This window comes from Netta rufina, assembly GCF_964035555.1.
Source record: "Netta rufina genome assembly, chromosome: 10".
NCBI lineage: Eukaryota > Metazoa > Chordata > Aves > Anseriformes > Anatidae > Netta > Netta rufina.
Window position 1 is genome coordinate 11,720,615 of NC_140133.1, and position 21,452 is coordinate 11,742,066.

The following is a 21,452-nucleotide window of genomic DNA, read 5'->3' on the forward strand; positions in this document are numbered from 1 at the left end:
ATCCAGCCCGAGAGGTTCCTCCATGCAGGTAGCGATACCTATGCAGTGATAACTCAGTTCCCAGAGCCCTTACACCATCCACCATCAAATATTCCATTGCTGATCCACCCGGAGAGGTGTGGAGCTTTGGAGGATCCATAGCCATAGGAGAAATCACAGTCTGAGGTCATGGTTTCAGACAGGATTGATGACTGTCACGAGTCGCTGTTCTTGTCCCTGTGGTGGCAGAGCTGCAGCCTGAACAAGCTTTTACAGAAAATACAGAGGGCAGACCTTAATAGCTATTATATATCTATTACGTCACTGCAGCCTTTATTCAGACTTTGAGCAAAGTAAGCTATTTTGCAGTGAGGAGTTTGGTTGGAAACGGAGGCTTAGACCTAATCCTAGACTGGCAATTTGAGAACAAGTTGTGGATTCTTTTTTTAAAAGCCCGCATTTAGGAAAGAGTGCCCACAACTACCTCAGTGCCTGCCACCTGAAATAGTCACAGAGCTACTGCAGATTCATGTTATCAGCAGTGAGCCATGCAAGTTGGGTATGAAAACTTGAAACCTATTTGAAAGGTTTTGAAGCCCAGTGTGCCATGCAGAAGTGCATGGGCAATTACAGCTCTTTGGAGATGCGCATCTCAAAAAAGCTGGTTAAGACATCCCTCTGAAACCCAAGGAGGAGATCTGTGGTGGGAACTCATGGAGCTGAGACTCCCATGACACTTTTCTGGCTGGCTGTTGTCTCACGTGGGTGCTGAGCAGCCCCTGGTTAGCTCCAGTTCCCAGCTGCGGGCAGGTCCCCTCCTGCACTGAGTGCCTTGCCACAGGTGCTGTAGAACCACTGTGTCAGGTTCTTTCCCAGCAAAACCCAAAGCAAATACCTTCACATCAAGGATGAACCTGACCTTTCATTATTAATAGCTCCAAAGGCAAAAGATCAGAGAAGAATATGTCAATACTCTTGACTGTATTGATGTTTGGTTGTGCACATGCCTGTCATTTTAGTTCCTCGCCCTGAAGCTTTCTCAGCTGGGATATTTGAACTTTCAATAAACTCTTGCTCTGGAGGAACGAGTTTGGTTTCTTGGAGGTGAAGAGAGTAAAGGAATAAAATAAAAGAAGGCAACCTAGCAATGCCATCAGGTAACCCTGAGCAAGGGGCAGGGAGTCTGCATTGATGCAGACTTGCATGGCTTTCCTTTACCATACAGGCAGCCAGACGGCGCCCCGAGCACTGCTGTGCCATCTCAGTGGGGAACAGTAGTTTAGTAGTTGAAATTAGGTTCAAATGGCAGGTTCATTAAGTAATCAATAAAAAAAAAAAAAAAAGAAACACAGACCTGGAGAACTCCAGTGACGTGCTTGCACAGGCATTTCTTGGCTTCTCACAATCACAACTCTCACTGCTATGAGCAGTATCATTGTTTTGCGGTGGGACCAGTGATGAAGGAAGCCTTCCAGACCTGCCTCTGTCTATCCAAAAATAGAGCAAAGCCTCACAGCCCCACAACAGAGAGTCACAGCCCATATACAGACCTGGGCCATGGGGATATTGCTATTTCTGCTTGCTCAGCTGTCTTACACAGGCTCTGCAGAGAAAGAGATACCAGAAGCAAGTGCAGGCAGCACCAGAGGAAAAAGAAGTGCAGAGCTCTGCTGGGAGAAAAAGTTCCTCTCCCTGGACTGCTCAACTCATATTAACTTGCTAAATCTGTGGTTTGATTATTAGGCAGAGAACACATTAGAGCTCCACAAAGTGATGAAGTTCTGTGTATAAAGGCTGGGAAAAGCTCACTTTCTATCTGCAATAAAAATCACTTTAAATGGATCCACTAGACCCACTTCTTGTCCGTGGATTATTGGATCTCTTAATTGGCTCTTTGATCTGTTTTTGGTCAATGATCCATGGTAAATGCTTGCAGTATCATGTTTTGGCAGGACTTGGAGTGTGTGCATGGAAAGCATCACCAGTGACTCACTGCCATAAGGCCCAGCTCTGGAGACCACCTGGGAGGGTAAAAGAAGAGCAAGTTTGGAGCTCAGGTTTTCTTAGACGGGGTGTATTTAGTCCAGCTCTTTATTAGAAGTTTTGCTTCATCTGGGAGGTGATTTTCTGGACAGTTTGCCAGAAAGTCAATTCAGACATGCTGATTTCTTCTGGTATGACTCTCACCAGCAGATCCAGCTGAAAAACCTTCACCTTGCGGGCTGGGTAGGCAATGCTTTTCTTTGGTGATCACTATAGGGGGTGCCATCCAGCATGTAAACAATTACCAGGCACTTAACATCCTTTGACAAGTCACTGCCCTTTGTGCTTTGCAATTTCTCTCCGTGCTGTCTGGTCCCACTGGGGAAGGCCCAGGCGAGGAGGGAGCTGTGTTTGAGATTTCCTACGCCCTATCCATACAGAAGTGGTTTGCGTAGTGTTTTTCCCTTTGGTTTTCCTTAACAACGTGCATGAAGTAGAAATAAAGAGGAGACTGTTTTTAAGGAAGATTCCTCTCCTTGATGGGTACCAACATGTCTGTGTGGTCAGGCAGACTTGAAACCACTTCCCTGGGTGGCAATAATTTCAAGCCTTTGCAGGCTCCAAATTGCCTGGGACCACATTCATGGGTCTGCTGGCTCCACCTCTGCCAGGGATCCCCTGTTTCCATAGCAACTCATCATCTCCAGTTTTAGCCATTCCCTTCCCTTTGATCAGACAAGATATTTCCCAGATACAGAAAGAGCTAAGGCAGCCAGGTGCAGCACAGTTTGCACGAGCATGTGTTTGGGAGGAGCACGCCACTCGAGACATTCCCACTGGGGGCTGTCACCGCCACCATCACTTATCCTATCCACAGAGAGCTCTACAACTCATAGCAGGGAAAGTTTCCAGCTCACCTACAGCTCCTGGGCAGCCCAGAGGAAAGCAGGACTCTGCAAAGCTCGTGCATAGCTCATACACAGCCATGCATTGGAAAAGGCTACATCCAAGGCCCATTAAGTTTATAACGACCACATCCAGCCTTCAGGATTTTTTCCATTTCTTGGCAAGACTCCACACACAGCAGTCCTTGCTCTACTATCAGACTGCAGCAGCTATGACCTCTAGGGCAAAAAACAATTTCCCAGGGTGCAGTTTTGCAGAGCATGTGAAAACACAGAGGAATATAGCATTCTTTTAGCCAGGTCACGAACAATACAACACTTTTTAAACTGTTCTTGTGCAGCTTCCTTTGTATGTCTGCAGCACCCCTTCTGTTGAGAGATCACAGAATCACAGAGTGGTTGAGGCTGGAAGGGATCTCTGGAGCCCATCTGGTTCAACTCTCCTGCTCAAGCAGAGACACCTAGAGCAGGTTGCCCAGAACTACGTCCAGGCAGTTTTTGAAGATCTCCGAGGAGGGAGATCTTCACAGCCTCTCTAATTGACTGCAGGAGGTTAGGTTAGGACAGCAGCAGCCCAACAGGCTTGTTTCTGATGAAGCCTTTCTGGACTGCAACCCTTGCTGTGAATGACTTGGACACATGCTCTCCTTTTCCTCTACAGTTGGCCATGGGCAGAGCGAGGGGGATCGTATGGTTGTCTCAGATTTCCACGTCTTCATCAGGGACAGCTTGCAGCACATTGATCTCATGAAGAAAGATCACCCTGGGCTGCCCGTTTTCATCCTGGGACATTCCATGGTAAGCATCATCCCCTTCCCTCCTGGCAGCGTCCAGGGTGTGTGCTGCAGCACAGGGGTAAAACTGCAGGCAGCAGGAAATAATTCAGCCCACAGCAGGAGAAACACAACTACGTGTGAGCATCCCTTCCATTTCATTCACTGACTGATTGCCAGCATGCCTTACCCCACCAGATCTGCCTCGAATATAGTCAGTCCTTAACTTTTCCACCTGGATCGTGGCCCTAATTAGTGCCATTTACAACAATGGGCCTATTTGTTACTGGGACCATTCCAGCACACTGGGTAGCTGATAAATCCCACCACCTCCCTGCTGCACCGGGCTTCTCCTTTCATTTTACCCAGTAACCAGGCGGTTAAGCCCTCCAAAGCTTTGTGAGCAGCTAGGGGATGAAGCACGAAAACACCCTGTAGCCTCATTCTGTTAAACAACCTTACAGGAAAATGTACCAAGGATTAGGGCTGCAAAAACAAAGGCGCTGATTTGGTGAACAGATCTGAAGTCTGGTCCTGACAGCACGGGCCAAATCCCGTTATTCAAGCTAGCAATATTCCCATTGATGTCATTGATCTTCTCCCCCTGCCTTCCCGGAGGAGAGAAAAATGAATAAGTACTTTGGGATTCAGCCCATGCTCAGATAAACGAGTGTTCTTGCATAAGAACGCATGGCATGCTCTGAAGTGCTCGCTGCGCTCCAAAGCTGCTTTAACAAGAAGCTAATTTCCCAGTGAGGTCTTTGAGATGCTTCTCGCTGCTGTTCCATTTAACAAGCCCCTGCTTCTCCGGCAGCATGGAAGTTCACCAAATATTTCCCTTGGCAACTAATCCTCTGCGAACTTTCCCGAGCAAGCCAGCCAAGTCCCTCTGTCCCCCACCCCTCTCACCATCAGCCACTGTCCTCATGCAGGAGGGCTCAGCCTGGCTGGTGTTCAGCTCAAAATGAAGCGCCAGGTGTCAGCCACCAGGTTGTGGGGCTGGAGGGGACGGCAGCACTGAAGAGGAGAATATTTAACTTCCAGTAATTAATGAAGATTTTTGTGTGCCAGCTGACAGCATCGCTGTTACCCGGGTTACCAGTGCCATGAGCACGGAGCCAGCCTGGTTTCCCTTCCTTTTCTCCATGCAGCACCGATCTGCCACACTTACAGAGCCCCAACTCACTTCTCAAGTCCCACCCAAACTACCAAAAGTCAGGTATTTCCTTCTTAGTCATTTTAACTGAGGAGGACATAAGGCATCCCAGCGAGCTGGCTGCCATGGCACAGAGGGCTGAGTTCAGTGCGATGTGAGGGTCTGCAGCATGAGAGCAGAAACACAAAGATCAGCCACTTGCAGTAACTCACACCTCCAGCCTTCCTTGCTGACCACAATGCACTCTTGCTGGAGCAGAAATTGTTTGCTTGTTTGGCCTAAACCCCTTCCAGCAATACAGGTAGGATTACTATGTGAATGAGACGTTGACATCTGTATTAAGCTGTGGGATGTTATTTTGTGTTGCAGGGGGGAGCCATCTCCATTCTGACAGCTAGCGAGAGACTCAGTGACTTTTCGGGCATGGTGTTAATCTCTCCTTTAGTGGTGGCCAGCCCAGAAGTCGCCACCCCCATCAAGGTAAGAGCAAACACGTGTTGCACCTGGTCACCTCTTGCTTATTGAAGAAAACGCCTTGAGACCTCCAGCCTTAAAATGCAAAGCCCTACTGAGATCCACACCACCTGCGTGACAGTCAATGCTCATCTCAGGAGTGCCTCCCCCACAGTCCCACACACTTTTCAGAGGGGAAGTGAATCCTGCACTCGTCCAGAAAAACTGATTTAGATGAGAGACAGAGAGCGATGCTACCTCGGGAGGTGGCAGCAGGCTGTGCTTCCTTCACCACGCCCTGCGGCAGCCCACGCAGTGCCGTCCTTTCCCTTCCTCTCTTACAGTTTTCTCCCTGACTCATGCAGAGTCTGGTATGGTTGCAACACAGGCTGCTGGCTAAGTTGGGCCGGGGTTATTTTTGATGACTGGGGGATGACCGATGTCTAAACAAACCTAGAGCTCATGACTCCGAGGAGTCCATGAGCCTCAACAAAGGCTTTCAGCTAAAGCATCACTGCCCCAGCAGCAGCCTGTTTGGCTTGGTACCTCAGCTGGTTCTTGTCCAGACAAACATCTCCTTCAGTCTGCAGTTAGGCTTCACCCTGTCCCGTTCGTGTCTCCCTCCCTGAGTTATTTCTGACCCTAATTTGCACTGCCTGACCTGCCCTTCCCCAGGGAGGCTTTGCGAGGCAGCCAACTCTCCGCTCTCCCCTCCGTTCTGAATGTTTCAAAGAATAAATAACAACCCTCTGAGAAGCCATAAGCAAAGGGAAGGACCAGCTAAGCCAGCAGGAATGACAGAACATCTCATTCCCACTGTCCTTGTTCCTTTAATCTTTCTCCCTAGACTCTTCTCCTAGGACTAACTTCTCATTTTAATCTACTTCTAAGCTATTCCTCCTCTTTTTTTTTTTTTTTTTTTTTCTCCTGAGAGAAAGGAAACAGATTGCCTCAGCTTTCAGTATAATCCTGTCACACCATCTCCTGTACCTTAGCCATCTACTGACCCCACAAAACAAGATTACAGGCACCACAGGGTGATTGTTAACCACCTTGCTCTTCCACAGACAGAAACACATTGAGACCTTCAGCCCTAAAATGCAAAACCCTGCTGAGAGCTGCACCACCTGGACACCAGTCGGTACTGCTCTTCTGAGTGCCTCCCCCACAGTCCCACCTGCTTTTCGGAAGGGAAGTGAATCCTGAACTCTGGTCTAGGAAAATTTATTTAAATACGAGTCAGGGCAACAAAGGGTGCATTTAGGAGTCTGGCAGCCAATTTCTCACAGGTGAGGCAATATCTGAAATACCATGAAGGTCCCTTGGGCATCAGTGCTCCTGTCTTTTCTTTCTTTGGAGAGGGAAAAGGAATAAATATTTAAAAAATAGCATAGGGTCTGAGTCTGAGACACACTGTTAGCCTTCTATTTCTAGATGATTTAAGGAAAATACAGAATGTTTTTCTTTCTTCTAGAACTACACATTTTCCTAGGTGTTGAATCCTTTCTGAAATAAGGACAAACCAGCTCTGCGGAAACTAGTTACTGTAGTCTGGTTTCTTGCAGGTTGGTAACGGATAGTTGCTTATATCAGTGCAGGAAATCCTAACCTCTTAACTAGAGTGTTGCAGAGGTGTTTATAGGGTGTCATTCCTAGATAGTGCCTTGAATGTAATAATAACAAGTTTACAGTGGGTTTCTTTCCCTTTCAAATCTATTGTTGCTTCTTCAAATGGATAGAAAAATAATTATTATTTCTGAAATATCTCTGAAAAAGTATTCACAAGAGGAAGGAGTGAAAGCAGTCAGAGTACTCCTGCAAAAGCTGCAATTTCCCAGAAAGCTGAGCTGAAAACCCTTGTGTGCTTTTTTTCCTCTGATTGTCAAAAGACGTTGCATTGGTGCCAGTGCCCCTGTGGCACAAAGGCTTCCGTTTTCCCCTGGAACTGGTGCGATTTCCAGGCCCTGAGCCATTTCCCAGGGACCTCTGCATTCATCCCTTTGCTGGGGCAGTTTCCAGTTGAGCAAGAATTTACCTTGGTTAAACAAATGAGGGCTCAAGGCAGCAACAATAGCGGTGCAGAGGACGTGCTGGGTCCTTTAGTTGGTGTCAAGAAAAACCCAGTGCATTTGCAGGCTCCACACAGGAGAATCAAATTCTGCTCTTTGCAGAAGCACAATTTTATCAGTGCCCTGTAAATTCTGTCTCCAGATAGAAACCTACCTACCAGTTCCACACCCAGTGAGGAAAGCTGGATCTTGCAGATTTTCCCTTCTTAGTTTATTTGGACCAAACTCGGCTCTGAGCCTCCAAAATTTCAACGGATGCAAAGAGACAGGAATCACACGTTGACAAAGAGCAGAGTAAGGGTAAGAGAGAATATCCCACTAAATGTCTGCTGTTGAATGATGTGAAATACGGTGGGCAGCACAATCTCTTAGAAAATAATCCCTAACAACTAATTGTAAGGTACCCTCCAGCCTATCCCTTACAGGCTCAGTACACCACATCCTCTTTGTGTTTTCCGTTTGGTGTCAGATCTGAGATACCAGATCTGATATCTCCTTGATCATATATCATGTCATATCCCTGATGGCACATCTCCCTGACAGCACTGTTCCAATTGCTTTCAGCCTGATCTTGGTAGCTCATCAGTGTCTCTTCCAGAGTTTTCTGCTCAGCCAAATGAGCCTGGCTAGTATATAGAGCTCATACATCACCGTTTTGTTTATCTGTCTCTTTTGTAGCTGAAATGAACTAAAAAGCATTCACACAAGCAGTGTGACAAGCAGAGATCATGGGAGAGAGAAATAAGCATGTAAAGGTATGCAGGGAACAGGAATTGCTCCACTCAGAAGTGTCTACATTACAAAGCATCCATGCAGTTAAACCAATGCAAAATGACAAAAACAGCTTTGAGTCACACTTCCAGCCAAGAGGCACTGTCTATTGATGTCCAAGATTGTCTAAGATGGCCAAGAACCTTCTATTTCAATCTTATTCTGAGATCTTTCTCAGCGTTAGTATTTCACACACCTGCAGTGGCCTCGAGCAGCTCAAATAACCACAGCTCTACAGTGTCATCCTCAGCCCAACCAGTAATATCCCCCTCATTGCTGTACCCATTCTTGGTCATTTGGGAGCTTTCTCTCAAGAACTAACATTGCCACATCAAACCAACAGGGACGTAAGCTCTTCATGTATCAAACCCAGCCAGCCCTTCAACAGGATGGCTTTTAATTAAAGTCCAGCTTGTCACAGACTGTGTATGACTGTGCTCACAAACTCACTGAAGGCTCAGGGGAGCCCTCTGACTTTTTGATTATAACACAAAACTTGATTTCTCTGCTGGCTTGTGGAGACCTTGACTCCAAGAATCATCAAAATTACGTCCAAATTTTGAGGGTGTATTACACACTGGAGGGAATGAAGTGCCTCCTGCAGATCGGAAGACCCTTCAAAGGTCAGTGGCAGAGCCCTTTCCCAATGAGTCCTTTAGACCAATATTGGTTCTGCTTATGTGTAAATAAGAGTTCTTACGCACACAGTGAGTACACATATATGTGTAGGTACATCTGACATGTCATCCGCAGGGTCTGGTACTTCCCCTGTGCAGCTGAACACCAGAAGTGACCGTGCTGACACCACATACCGGCTGGTAGGTGCTGCTGTCCTTGGGGCCAGGAGCCAGCCATGTTTCGTAGCAGTGCAGCAGGCAGCTGATGACTCCAGTTGGCAAAACTCCGGATACGCACAGAAACTTCGAGAACATTTCCAAAGCATGTCACAGAGGCGAGGTCATTGGCAGGCGGTGGGGCAGTGAAGATGAGCAGGGTCATTAGAACAGAAAATGCCCATACTGAATATGACAAAAGCATATTTAGCTTGTCACCAACAAGGCACAGCCTGAGAGCAAGGGATGTGTGTAGTTCTCCTACACCTTGTCACACCTTCCCTGCCTGCCAAATGTCACTGGGCTGGTGCATTTTTGCTCACATGAGGGGAAGGTTTGAATTTACGCTCCTTCTAGAAAAACCCTGTTGCTTTTCCTTGGGAACATAAATATTTACATGTACAAGCAGACACAAACAAGAATCCCCATAAAAAGTACAGCTTCTTCAGTAATTTTAGAGGACATCAACTAACTTCCTTTTAACGCTGACCTTAAAAATAAGGAGAGTTCCCCTTTCTCTCTTTTATAGGCAGACTTGGACCTTAATATCTACGGCCTTAATAACAGCTGGATCTTGTGGACAGTATTCTAAATAGATCTGGAGAGAGCATCAGCAAACTTCTTATGCCAAGGACTTTCCTCTCAACTAAGCAATCATTAGCAATAGGAACTCACTCTAGCACTTAACTCAGGCTCCAGTTTTAGGGCAGCCTAATTGCCTTAGGTTATCATGATGATATTCAGAGACAGGCACTTCCAAACCATTAGTCAGATCTCAGATGTGTTTTGTTTTTGTTATTGCTTTTTCTTTTTCCCCTCACTCTCATTACTCTGTAAAGAAAGCCTCGGACAATTACATTTCTAAATTAAATACCTCAGCTAGGTATCTACAGTTACTTGACATATATCTGGGTCAACATAAGTGGCTCGAGAGAAGCAAAACTGTTATAGCATTGTCAGTACACACAGTCCGTAGTCTTGCCTAGAATTCATGAAGGTATGTTCCTCAAATCATCACAGCCTGGGGTTAACACAAAAGACAACCCCATTCCTGCTCATTAGCATCATAAGCTTACACTTGTATCTGTGTGGAGGTATTTTTTACTGGTCCAACTCCAGAGACCCCAGTAGAAGTAAATTTTGTTGACACAATGCCATAGCCAGTGAGAGACTCAACGTATGAGTAAATGGTGATGCTGTTTCCTAGTCATATCCATCCCAAAGTACTCAGGTGTTCTCAGATCTGCTGTGAGTCTTGACTACTTGTCACTCTTGGATGACTTTGACTTCAACCTTGCGTTATTTCTCTAATACCATAATTACTCTGTCATGTATCATCTGTGATCTGAAGTGTCAGAGAGTGCTTCAGATGTGATTAAATATAAGCACAGAGAACATAGGTGACAGCCCACCTGCAGCTATCAGCTGTGGACACAGAAGGGCCATAAATAGACCACCAAACACTAATGGTGTATTTTCTGACTTAAGTGGTAATCACTTAATTAAGGACTGCTATCAAAGATCAGAGCACAAGCTTGGTATCAACTCAAATGAAAGATATTACCCTTTCTTCTGCCAGTGGTTTCAAGCCTGGGCTGCTGAATGCTTTTGTGTTTCATTCCCAGGAGACAAATGAGCAATAGATTTCCTTAGCCAATGCATGCACATTTTGCTGTTGTTTATTTACAGGTTCCCCTGAGAATCTGCTTATCAGAAAGAGTGCAGCCTAGGCAACTAGTGCAAATTGCACAGAATATCACGTATGCACTGCAGCCTGAAATCAGAGCTGTGGCAGCACAAAAGGGCAGTAGCAACCACAAAAAAACAGCTCCACCGTCAAATGGAAACAGCTTTTTCCTATCAAGGCATTTTTCCTGAGGCCTTTTTTGTAAATTAACTTGAGAGTGAGAAAGAGGGAAAAGATGATGAAGTTGTGATGTTGTAGACAGACAGCCAATGCACTTCAGACCAGCACACCCCAATCCCAGGAACAGTTTAAACACTTTCCCTTTAAGAAAAATGTTTTAAATATAGGACAGATCTTTCTCCAGTGTCAGCTGACATTTCTCTACTGTTTAACTTCTGTGCTGGTTCCCACCAGCTAAGGATTTGGTCCTCTATATTCTCTCTTGCTCCAACTATCTCTTTAACTACTTATTTTCCTCTCCCGCAGGTTTTTGCAGCAAAAGTGCTCAACCTCGTTCTCCCAAACCTGTCACTGGGATCAATAGATCCAAATGCAGTTTCCCGGAACAAGAAAGAGGTGAGAACCTTAACGCCATTTAAAGTCATCGCATAGTCGGTATCTTGTCCCAATCCTGTCATTTCTCTCTTAAATAAATAAATAGCTAAATCGCTAGGGCAAGATTTATGCTGGTGTAAAAGGCTGAGGCATCCCTGAGGTCAGTGGAACCGCGCCCTCTTACACAGAGCAGAAAACACAGCTCACCGTGGGAAACCAGCTCCTCATCCCTGCGTGCCTCTTGCACCCGCAGCTGCTCTGGGTACCAGGCATAGCAGAGCCCGGTGCTACAGCTGGGGTGGAAAACACACAGGTCTCTGCAGCACTGCATCTCACCACAGTGGCAAAGCCAGCTCAGGAAGGTTGCAAATGCTGCTGAAGTCTCCTTTTCCAGCTGTGCTCTTTGCAATGAAGCAGTGCAAAATGCTACAGTCCCGGAGGCTGGTATTCCTGCTTACAAACCAGGATGGCATTGTGCTGATCGTATTCAGCCAGGGGAAGAGCATGCTTGCCCCAAAGACCTTGCTACAAGGTCTCCTGGATTACACGCTGGCTCTGCTACAGCCTTTCCGAACAAATGATGTATTCTTTCTGGGCCTGAGAATAATACTTAAATGAGCTGCAATTGAAGCAGCCTTTGTAACAACCTAATTCCAGCTCCACCACCGTGACTGTGAATGGAGCGGTTCCAGGGTGAATTTTTGTCAATGTTGCCATAGTTTGAGCCTCTTCTCCCATTCATACCCACTCCCAGTAATAACCGTTGCAGCCTGTTCATGCCATCACTGGCAAAGCCAGGTGCCCTTGCAACTGCTGCTGCAACACACCACAAGGTGTTTTCCTTCTCAGAGTGGCAGGAGGAGTGAAAGGAAGGAGGCACAGTCTGTGAGTGAAGTTGTTTGGTTTGAGGAGGGGAATGACCCAGATCCTGATGCATTTCATGAAGCAGCTTGAAAGACAGAACACAGTACCCAAGGGTGTCTCCAAAGCAGGAGAGCTCACTGCTGTAGCAGCCAGTTGTTTCCCTGCTCCTGTGTCAGCTCACATCCCACTGACAGATGCTGTCACTTCTGCTATTCATGCAATGTTTCCTATCTTAATAGAAGCTAATAAATTGCCTTCCTCTAGGGAGGCAGCTTGACCAGTGTTAGAACTGAAGCTGAGAGGATCGGGAGCAAAGACAATGCCAGTGGTTGTGCAAGACCAATGCCATCAGCCTCAGAATATTCCTTCTCTTGTCTCACCCACCTAGGAAACTGCAAAGCAAAGGAGACTCGTGGAATAGCCACGAGGTTTTCAGGGTTGGATTTTGCCCCTGCCAAAGAGTGTTTTGATCAAATGATTTTCAGTTTACTTACCTGGGAAGCAAGCATAGCATTTCCCTGAACTGAAAGCAGGAAGATTCAAGGAGATGAGAAAAGAAAGACAAAGCAAGTTGTAGGAATCTGTTGGGACTAGCATGAGGAGAGTTAATGGGCATCTGCTGTGCACTGATGCACCATACGACATGTGTCCCAAAGTACAGTGAGAGGCTGCTCAAAACACATGCTTGAGAAAGGCTGATTCCAGTCCAGCTGTAGAAACCTGCTCCTAATTACACTCAGCTGCCAACTTGCTGCACATAGTTCAGAGAAAAGGTTTAAATTAAAGAACTAATTCACTAAAATCACATGGAGGAAAGTTTTCAATTCTGCACTTGTATCTGGAGGATGAAAGCAGTCAGTGCCATGGAGGAGGAGGGGAATTTGAGGATGTTAGCCCCTACCCGAGCAGTGAGTGTGGCTGGGAGACGTGGGTCTCTGCCAGGCCCTGCACTGGTTCATTATGTGGCACTCCTTAAGGATGGCATTTTTAAACACATCTGCTTCCAACAGCTGGAAGGCACCAGTGCTGCACTAAATAGCATTACAAGAGAAAAGCACTGATGGGAGAAGTCCTGACTGTAACACATTAATAGAAGTGCCAGTGGAACTCCTTTAACTGGCTGCACAATATTATCCGGTTATTTCCATATTCCCTGGGCATAGCTTATAAAAAATCCTATTGTGGGTTTTGTTTCTACCCAAATATTTGCTGCCACTCCCATTGCCCTGTGATGTTCCAAATCTCCAGAGCTTCCTGTGGGTGGTGTTCTTCCTCTGCCCTTTCCATTGAGGAAGGGAAAGCCTTTGGCAGTGGATGAAAATGTAGGTCTGCGTCATTAGAGGCTGCTCTTAATGGAGTAGTCTTCAGTAAGAGACAATCACCCCCTCCTTACTCTGCTGCCTGTGCACCTGCAGATGAACACACAGCTGATATAGCAGCTGTGGACTGCAACATGAAGTGCTTTCCTGACCAGCCTCAGACACCAGCCTTTGAGGTTCCAGGCACTTACCAAAAATGACACAGCATCTCAGTCCTCTGGCTGCCACCACCGCACACTCCATCCTCCTTTTGGACTCAAGACGCACAGCTTCGCAGCACACAATGTGCTGGAAACATCCATTATTTATATGTTAAACATATTCTTCTGCCAGACCAACTTTCTATTCTGCAGAAATGTTTTTGGGACGTCATCCAAGAGTTTCCTGATGAGCTTGTGTTCCCAGCAGGCTGTCCTCAGGGTGGAGGGACTGAAACACAGGAGGGCATGGAGATGCTTATTTGATCTGCTTGCTATATCAAATGCAAGAGACACAAAAGAGAGCAAGATGTAACCTCAAAAACCCACTCCTGCTTCCAAGGTGAATAACATCACAGGGGCAGGTTCTTTTACTCCATAAAACTTTGTTAGCTGCCATTGAATTTGGTTGAATAGTCCCACTGACTTTACTCTTGCTCCTGTAGAGTGCACAGGGAATGAGACTGTAATTACCTTATAAAGAATTTATTCTGCAAAACGCAAAAGGAAGATGCAAAGTTTTTTTTTTTTTTATGTATGCATGCAAAGAAATATGCCTTACAATGACTTTATTGTTTTGCAATAGGAAGATACAAAATTCTAAGCAGGAAACAGGAGCCCTAATGGTTGTATCTTGCACCCAGAGGCAAAGTGGACTGCACAGAAAGGCAGATCTGGAAGAGGTCTAGTAACAGGAGACAGGGAGATGGGAAGGCCTGCAGGGTGTTGTGGGCCACCCTTGTGTTCACCGAGCCTTCCCTACAGCTAGCTTAACACAGCAAATGATACAGATAAGAGTTCTTTAATCTTTTTTTTCTTTTTTCCCCATCCAAAGCTGCTCAACTGCACAAGTTTTTCCTCTCGGTGTCACCTCCACCAGAATATAAAATCCATTCCCTTTATCTCCCTCTTTTCCCCCGTGAGCTTCCGCTTTGCCCTCACCCCATACTCTGAGCATTAACTTTCTGACAAAAACTTTGCTCGTTCACCAGCAAGAGGATCCTCCCACTCACTGCTGATCAATTTAGGTTGGGATTAAGCTATTATTTTTTCTCCTCCCATCATCTATACAAAAATATTTATTGGTTGCTCAGTACCTAAAAAAATCCCTATTCTATAAGAAGAGAACAAGAGAATGAAACCCATTAGGTCATTCTCCTAGCATTTATGGTGCTGGGGAGGGGGCCAGCACACGTGAATTCATCAATATTGTTTTACTCCATGGGAAACGAACTTCAGTCAATCCATCCACCTACCTCTCCTGATTCCAGCACCCCCAAGGTCCTTCAAGTGTTGCCTTCAATTAAAAAGAAAAAAAAAAAAAAAAAAAAAAAAAAAAATACCTCAAAGCTGCATTGCTTTAGTGCAGCATTGACACAGATCTGGATTCAGCTGAAGCAAGTACTGCAGCTTGGTGGATTTGCTCAAAATGCTGACAAAATACCATAAAGTAAAAGGTGATGGGGAAAGAGTTCTGTGCACCACCATTCCCCCATGCCAGCTCCGTTTCTAGTGCATTGTGCCCCAACACATTGCAGACAACAAGGAAGGAAGCCAGCTCCACAGGAAGCCAGCTACACTCCCCTCTAACAAATTAATTCCCCTCAGCTGGGAAAGCCCCACCACAGGTGTCCTGCAGCCCCTGATAATCTCATCTCATGGAGAGATGGGAGCAGAACCCACTCCAAAGACATTCTGACACCCTGGTGGGGTACAGGCAGGCTGTGCCTTCACCTCCACAAAGCTGCAGGTCCCTGGGGTGGCCTCGTGGGTTATCTCCCACTCATGGCCCTCAGTGCAGACACATGCAGAAACAGCATGACCTCACCTTTCTGCAGAATGAGAATTTGAGCAGACCTCCATGCTCGTGATGAGAGGAGGAGGCTGTTTTTGGCTAACCTATAAATAATCGTCATTTCTATAAACATCTGCCAGGGTTGGGAGGAACTGGAGGCTGTGCCAGAGACCAGGCCGTAATCAAAGCGTTCTGGCAAATATTGAGATGGCAGTGGCTGTGTGGGCCGTCTCCATGTACAGTATACAAATATTTACTGTAGATTTGCCTGCTGCAGTAACTACTCATTCCTAGAGACTTTCTGCACCAGCTCTTGTGCATTTTTATCCTTTCACAGTCTGGCTGAGCAAACTGTTGACTTTTTTTTGCCTGTCACCTAATATCATCTTTTGCTGCCTTTTCTCTGCACCCTTTTCACCTGGAACTGACCCTCAGTGTAAGAGTGCTTTGGAGCTGGATGTGTCAGCTGCCTGTAGGTGTAGGGCACGGTCTTCATCCCCAAAGAGGGAAGATGAAAGAGAGAAAAACACCTGAGCCCTCAGCAGAGCAGGATAAGGACCTGGACAACACCAGCCTTGAAGTAACACAAGTTAAAGAACACTGCAGAGGAGACTGTCACCTTTGAGTGACAGAGGGACATGGCAGAGCAGAAAAATGCAGGCAGGTGCCCCACAGGAACAGCCTTTGTCCTGTGCTGGTTGTTTGCCTGCAGAAAGAGCTTTGGCTTGAATATTTTCTAGTGGTGGAAGAGAGAAAAACACAGCATGGAGCAAGATGTGTTGTGTGAGCAATTCTGGGGAGCCACAGTGAAGGCCTCGACCTTGACTCTGACAGCAGGAAATCCCGACTGAGTAGGAAATACATGCACGAGCCAAGGGAAGAGACTCCTCACTGCCCAGCCCACCTGCTTTGTCTTTTCTGCATGAAATACTGCTAACCTTAAATTACCTCTTTCTCCCTGCCAGATGGAGTCCTACACATCCGATCCCCTGGTCTACCACGGTGGCATGAAGGTGTCCTTCGTCATCCAGCTGATGAACGCCATTGCCAGAATTGAGCGAGCTCTGCCCAAGCTGACTTTGCCCGTCCTGGTGCTACACGGCTCTTCCGACAAGCTCTGTGATATCAGAGGGTCCCATTTACTGATGGATACAGTGCAGAGTCAGGACAAAACCCTCAAGGTCAGCTTCTTTTCTTGTTTTTTAGGGTATTGGCCTGTCAGCGTTGGCCTGAGTGGCCTCTGTGAGGGGTGTGGTGGCTGACCTCAAGGCCTTACCCTGGGTGGCTGTACACCCCCTGGGCCACTTGGACGTGAAGCTACTTGCCATACAAGTGCACTGAGGCTCATAACCAGGTGAAGTGGTGACCCTGAAACTCTTCTGAACAACGCCAACCATGTCAGTGCCGAGCCCACCTCACGCCCCAGCCCATAAGGGTACAGGGGGAGCCTTCCCAAAGCGCTGCACAACAAAAGCCACTTCACATCTGCTCATTTCAAGAGAGCCACAGCTGATTAACCGATTGTTAGCACATGAATGAGCCTGAAAGAGAGACAGGGAGACCAAGGGAAAGCTTTTGTCATCAGAAAAATAACTGGGTAGCCTGGGCATGAAAGGAGTAAAACTGCACAAGGCATGACGGGAACATCCCCCATTGGCCTTTAGCCCCCAGGGGCACGATAAGCATTTCCCTGTTCGTACTGGGAGAAGGAGCGAGAAATGCCTGGTGTTGGGACATGTATCGTCTTCCTCACGTGCAGCAGGGTGCTCGGGTCGAGCTGCAGTGCCAACACCTTCCTGCTTGCGGAGGGGCAGCGGCAGGGAGAGGACAGGGCAGTGTGTGGAGAAGGTGGGAGGGTGGAAGAGAAGCAGCAGCAGCAGAACCCAGAGCCGGGCCTGTCAGCACAGAAGCTGGCAGTGGGCAGTGGGATCCCTTTTTGAAGAAGGGCCTGCCAATGCTGATGGCATCTCTTGGTAACCTAGCTTGATTTGATAACCTGCCACATCTAGGAGAAAAACCTGACAAGGTGTGGGCAGGACGCGTTGGACCTGTGGGTGTTGACAAGAGGCGACTGAAGGCTGCTCTGTTTGTGAGGATGTTATTTTCTGTGCTAATCTCCTCTCTCTCCCTGGTTGCAGGTGTATGACGAAGCCTACCATGCCCTCCACAAAGAACTGCCCGAGGTCACTACCTCCGTCTTCACGGAAATACTTACGTGGGTTGGCCAGAAGGTCTCAGCAGCTGGAGAAACCAGCCATACTTAAGAGCAGATGTTTTTGCAGCTCTTACTGGGGGTTTCTGGGAATAGACGCTTTTCTTAATAGAAGTCTCTCTGGAAAAGATCTAACGTGGAGGGGCTCGTGGGATATTTTGCCATGCACAGCGTAAGGGAGGGTGGGGGAAGAGGCACAGAGTGGGGTATTACTTGGTGATGTAAATGGCCGTTGCCATAACCTGAGAAAGCATTGATAGCTGTGGGAACAGTCGTCAAAGTTTTCCAGGTCAGATGATGTTGCCGAGATGTCCCTCAGCCAACGAGCTTCCTCCATCACTTCCTCTTCTCTGCTTTTGCCGGGGTGACGGGGGTTTATTTATACTGCAATAATTTTTGGTATGTTAGAAAAGTCAGTATCTTCCACTTTACAGTTTTGATTCCAGGTGCATACGGTCCCCTCCCTGTCCCCACCATCCGGTCCCTTTATAGCCTTGGCCCTGAGAGGCGAGCGTTAATGAAGGTGCTGGGTAACGAGGAGAGGCCAAAGATGGATCTGATGGGGGTGGTGGGAAGAGGCTCTGGCTCGGAAGTGAAAGGCTGGTTTTTGAGGTCAGACCCCTTTGGCTGCTACCTCTGTTAGCAGGTCGGGCCCAGGGGGAGAATAAAGAGTCCCCCATGAGTCTGCGCTGGGGGAAGGCATGCTGAGTAAACCTTCAGATGTCATCACCACCAGAGCAGAATCCCAAAGGGGAGAGGACGAATGTAGATTCAAGCCCACGTAGCACATTCACAAACCATGCTATTCCCAAGGCCAAACCCCCTTCTCCTCTCCAAGATGAACTATTCTGTAAATATTCCTAGGGGCTGCTTTTTTTCCTTCTTTCTTATTTTTTTTTTTTTTCCTCTTGGAGTTAATCACTTGCGCTACTGAAACTGAAAAAGTAAAGTCAGAGTTATATGAGAATATAGTAATATAATATATGATGTATATAAAGGTGGCTGGGAGCTAGGGAAGAAACGGGAAGAGAGTCTAAAGAAGGGTTAATTCTCTTGGCAAGGAGTAATGTTGTCCTACCAGGATCCAGTCCTCTCACCATAACTTTACAGTCATAATCTGTTGTTTTCCTTCATCAGTTGGAAAATGTCCTGAAAAGAATGCTCGAGAGAAGTGCAGAGCATCTGGTGGGTGGGGATTAGCAGCGGGTGTCCTCATGGTCCACCGGTTTGGCAGGAGACCCACAGCGTGAGCAGAGATCCCGGCCAAGCTCTTGCCCATCTCCTCCCGAGCAGCACAGCCACCTCTGGGGCCCACAGGGCACCGGGGATGAGCTCGCCCCTGGGGACAAGGTGGGGAGCGAGGGCAGAGGACAGGGTGCAATCGTACATCCAGCATCCAGGGAGCAGCTCGTGAAGCGCTCCAGCGGTGCAGACAAGCCAAACCCCAGAGCTGCCTGGGTCTCTGGTAGCAGCAGGGATGGAAGAAAGGCTTCAAACCCCAACATGGAGCAGAGGAATCGTATCGAGACAGCAGAAGCAGTGCAGCGATCACAGCGTGGCCGTGTGGGTCAGTTTGTCCAGGGAGATGGCCCTAGTTACTAACATGCCTCTTGGCAGCAGCCAAAGGGAAGGGCTTTAATCTAACCCTCTCCCTCCAGTGCTGCAGCAGCCTGCAAATGCTCCAGGAGGAGATAACGGGGCATCTCCCACGGGGACAAACCCCACTGCCCTCCCTGGCAGCAGCTGCCCTGTGCGCTGCTGCCCCCAGGGCTGGATCCTGCCCGTGGCAGCCCTGGGGTCTCCCCCACCTCTCCTGCCTTCGGAGCCACTTCTGGCAACATTCAGGAAAGGGACCTCTGTGCAATAGCAGCCAGAACCAGGGCCCGACACCATCAGCGTGCAGGGATGAAGGCCCTGTGGGTGCAGGTTGCGTCCTTGCAATTGCCCTAAGGGGCCCAAGTCAGGAAAGCTCTTTTATTGAGTTTGATGCAGGCACTTTTCCACTTTTATTTTCCTGCCTTGAAAAAGAGGAGCCGGCTGGGCTTCTCCCAGCTTCTGCTTAAAACATTATTCCCATGCAGTCAAGTGCTCCCACCCACCCCTGCTAAACCTGCAGCAGCACCGGGAATGAGGCGACGCGCAGGGTGCCCGCTCCGCACCTTCCAGCAGCCTGCCTCGTTGCAACTTCTTTCCCCGAGCGAGGTCCCTCCTTGCCAGATGCTGCTGGGGAAGGAGAGCAAGAACAGAAGCGCTGCAGCGGTGACGAGGCTCACCTGCTTCTTCAGCCCGAGCAGGAATCAAGTGGGCGTGATGCGGCGGTGACAGATGTTGCGGGGGTCGGAGCAAGACGAGGACTTAAGGATGGGATTTTTCGAAAGCACTTTTCCCGAGGAAGTCAGGAGGAGCAGATCGATGCCCACATTCATTTCATCCCAAATTGACAAGCACTTTGCGGGGCGGAGGGAAGTGACCCTGCAGCAGGAAGGTCAGAGCCTGTCTGCTCCCTCCAGCCTGGCTTTGGGCTGCGGGCAGTGCCTTGGCAGAGCGCGTCTTCCGCCTACGACACATCTGCAGCCCAGAAGAAATAAAAGGCAGGCAATTATCTTCGTCTAGGGAAGACTTGTCCCTCTGTCTGGCTAAGCTCAGTGACAGCGGCCGGGGGAAGCTGCGATTGAAAATCAGGTCAGCAAACAAAACTGTAGCTTGGTTAAAAATGAACAACAAAAAGCCAAACTAGCCCCAAACCTTGGCACAGCAGATGTTGCTGCTACCCTCGGCCACTTTGCTGAATTTTCTGAAGGAATTAGCACGGGGAAACCTACCCCAAAAAGCCCCAATGTTGCCTGCCTCCAGGCAGGTCGGTGAGTGGAGATTTTCGGGTGGGGAAGCCAGTAGGGCCGGAGGGAGCCAGGAGCAGATGCATGTGGATCAGCTGAGGCTGGTTTGCACCAGCTGCAGCTCTCAGCCCGCACTCCCCAGCTCCCTGCTGCTCCCTTCCCCTGCCCATAAACTACTTTACATTGACCCAGTTTGGTTTCACCGTGCCCCGGAGGAACCCTCCCTTTGCTGACCAGATTAGTAATGAGCAGAGCTGCTGCCAGGGGAAATGTAATTAAACTCCATTTCCAAGCGGCAGGTACCGTTTGCAGGGCCGGCCGGCCTCACAAGCATTGCTGTGCAGAGACGTGCTGGAGCCTGGTCTGTCTTGGAGAAGAGGTGGCACCCGTGACCGAGCAATAGCACCGTGCAACTCCCACCTGTGTCACCCACCTCCTGTAGCACTGGGAGACCATTCCCCTCCGCCCAACCCATCACATTTCCTATTTAGCCTGTTCTTTCTACACCACTTACCTTAGCACACTGCCAGCACAAATCCATGGAGATCACATTTATTTTTCCAAGTAATTTCCAAGCTTGTCTCTCTTGTTCCGTTGTGTCCCAGTTCAATAAAATACATTTATATATATATATATATACATATATAAAAGCGTATATACATACACGTATTTTCAGTGGGAAACCATATACGAGTTTAGAATTCTTAAAGGAATACAAGGTATATTGCAACTAATAATAAAGTTATGTTTTCTGAGCGGAGCGTGTTTGAGAGCATCATTTATAACCACCGTGTCTCTGGAGGGTGAGAAGGGAGAGGCACAGAGATATTAAACCCAGCTTGTGGAGGGGCACCTGCAGCCCCTGGGCATTGCCGCTGTGGCTGGTGCTTGCTCCCCAGCCACTATGGACCAGGGCGTCTGGGTCAGAGGTTGCCTTTCTGCTCGAAAGTTGTTTTTTTTTGGAAGCCCTGTGCTGCTGTTTGCTATAGCCTGGAGCAGCCCAACAAGAGCCACCAGGGCACCACAGCAGTGCTTCCTTGTGTGCTTCTCCTGCCCCACATGGG

The 21,452-nt window shown here is 48.0% G+C and overlaps 1 protein-coding gene across 1 annotated transcript in view; it reads left to right on the forward strand.

Moving 5' to 3' along the window:
- MGLL (monoglyceride lipase) overlaps positions 1 to 21,143 on the forward strand; it is a 63,373-nt gene extending 42,230 nt beyond the window's left edge. Inside the window, exons 4-8 of the mRNA XM_084292969.1 lie at positions 3,529 to 3,665; positions 5,166 to 5,276; positions 11,096 to 11,185; positions 16,305 to 16,520; positions 17,478 to 21,143. Coding sequence (XP_084149095.1) covers positions 3,529 to 3,665; positions 5,166 to 5,276; positions 11,096 to 11,185; positions 16,305 to 16,520; positions 17,478 to 17,603 — 680 coding nt within the window. The 3' untranslated portion in view covers positions 17,604 to 21,143. The remainder of the gene's footprint in view (positions 1 to 3,528; positions 3,666 to 5,165; positions 5,277 to 11,095; positions 11,186 to 16,304; positions 16,521 to 17,477) is intronic.
- The last annotated feature ends 309 nt before the right edge of the window (positions 21,144 to 21,452 follow it).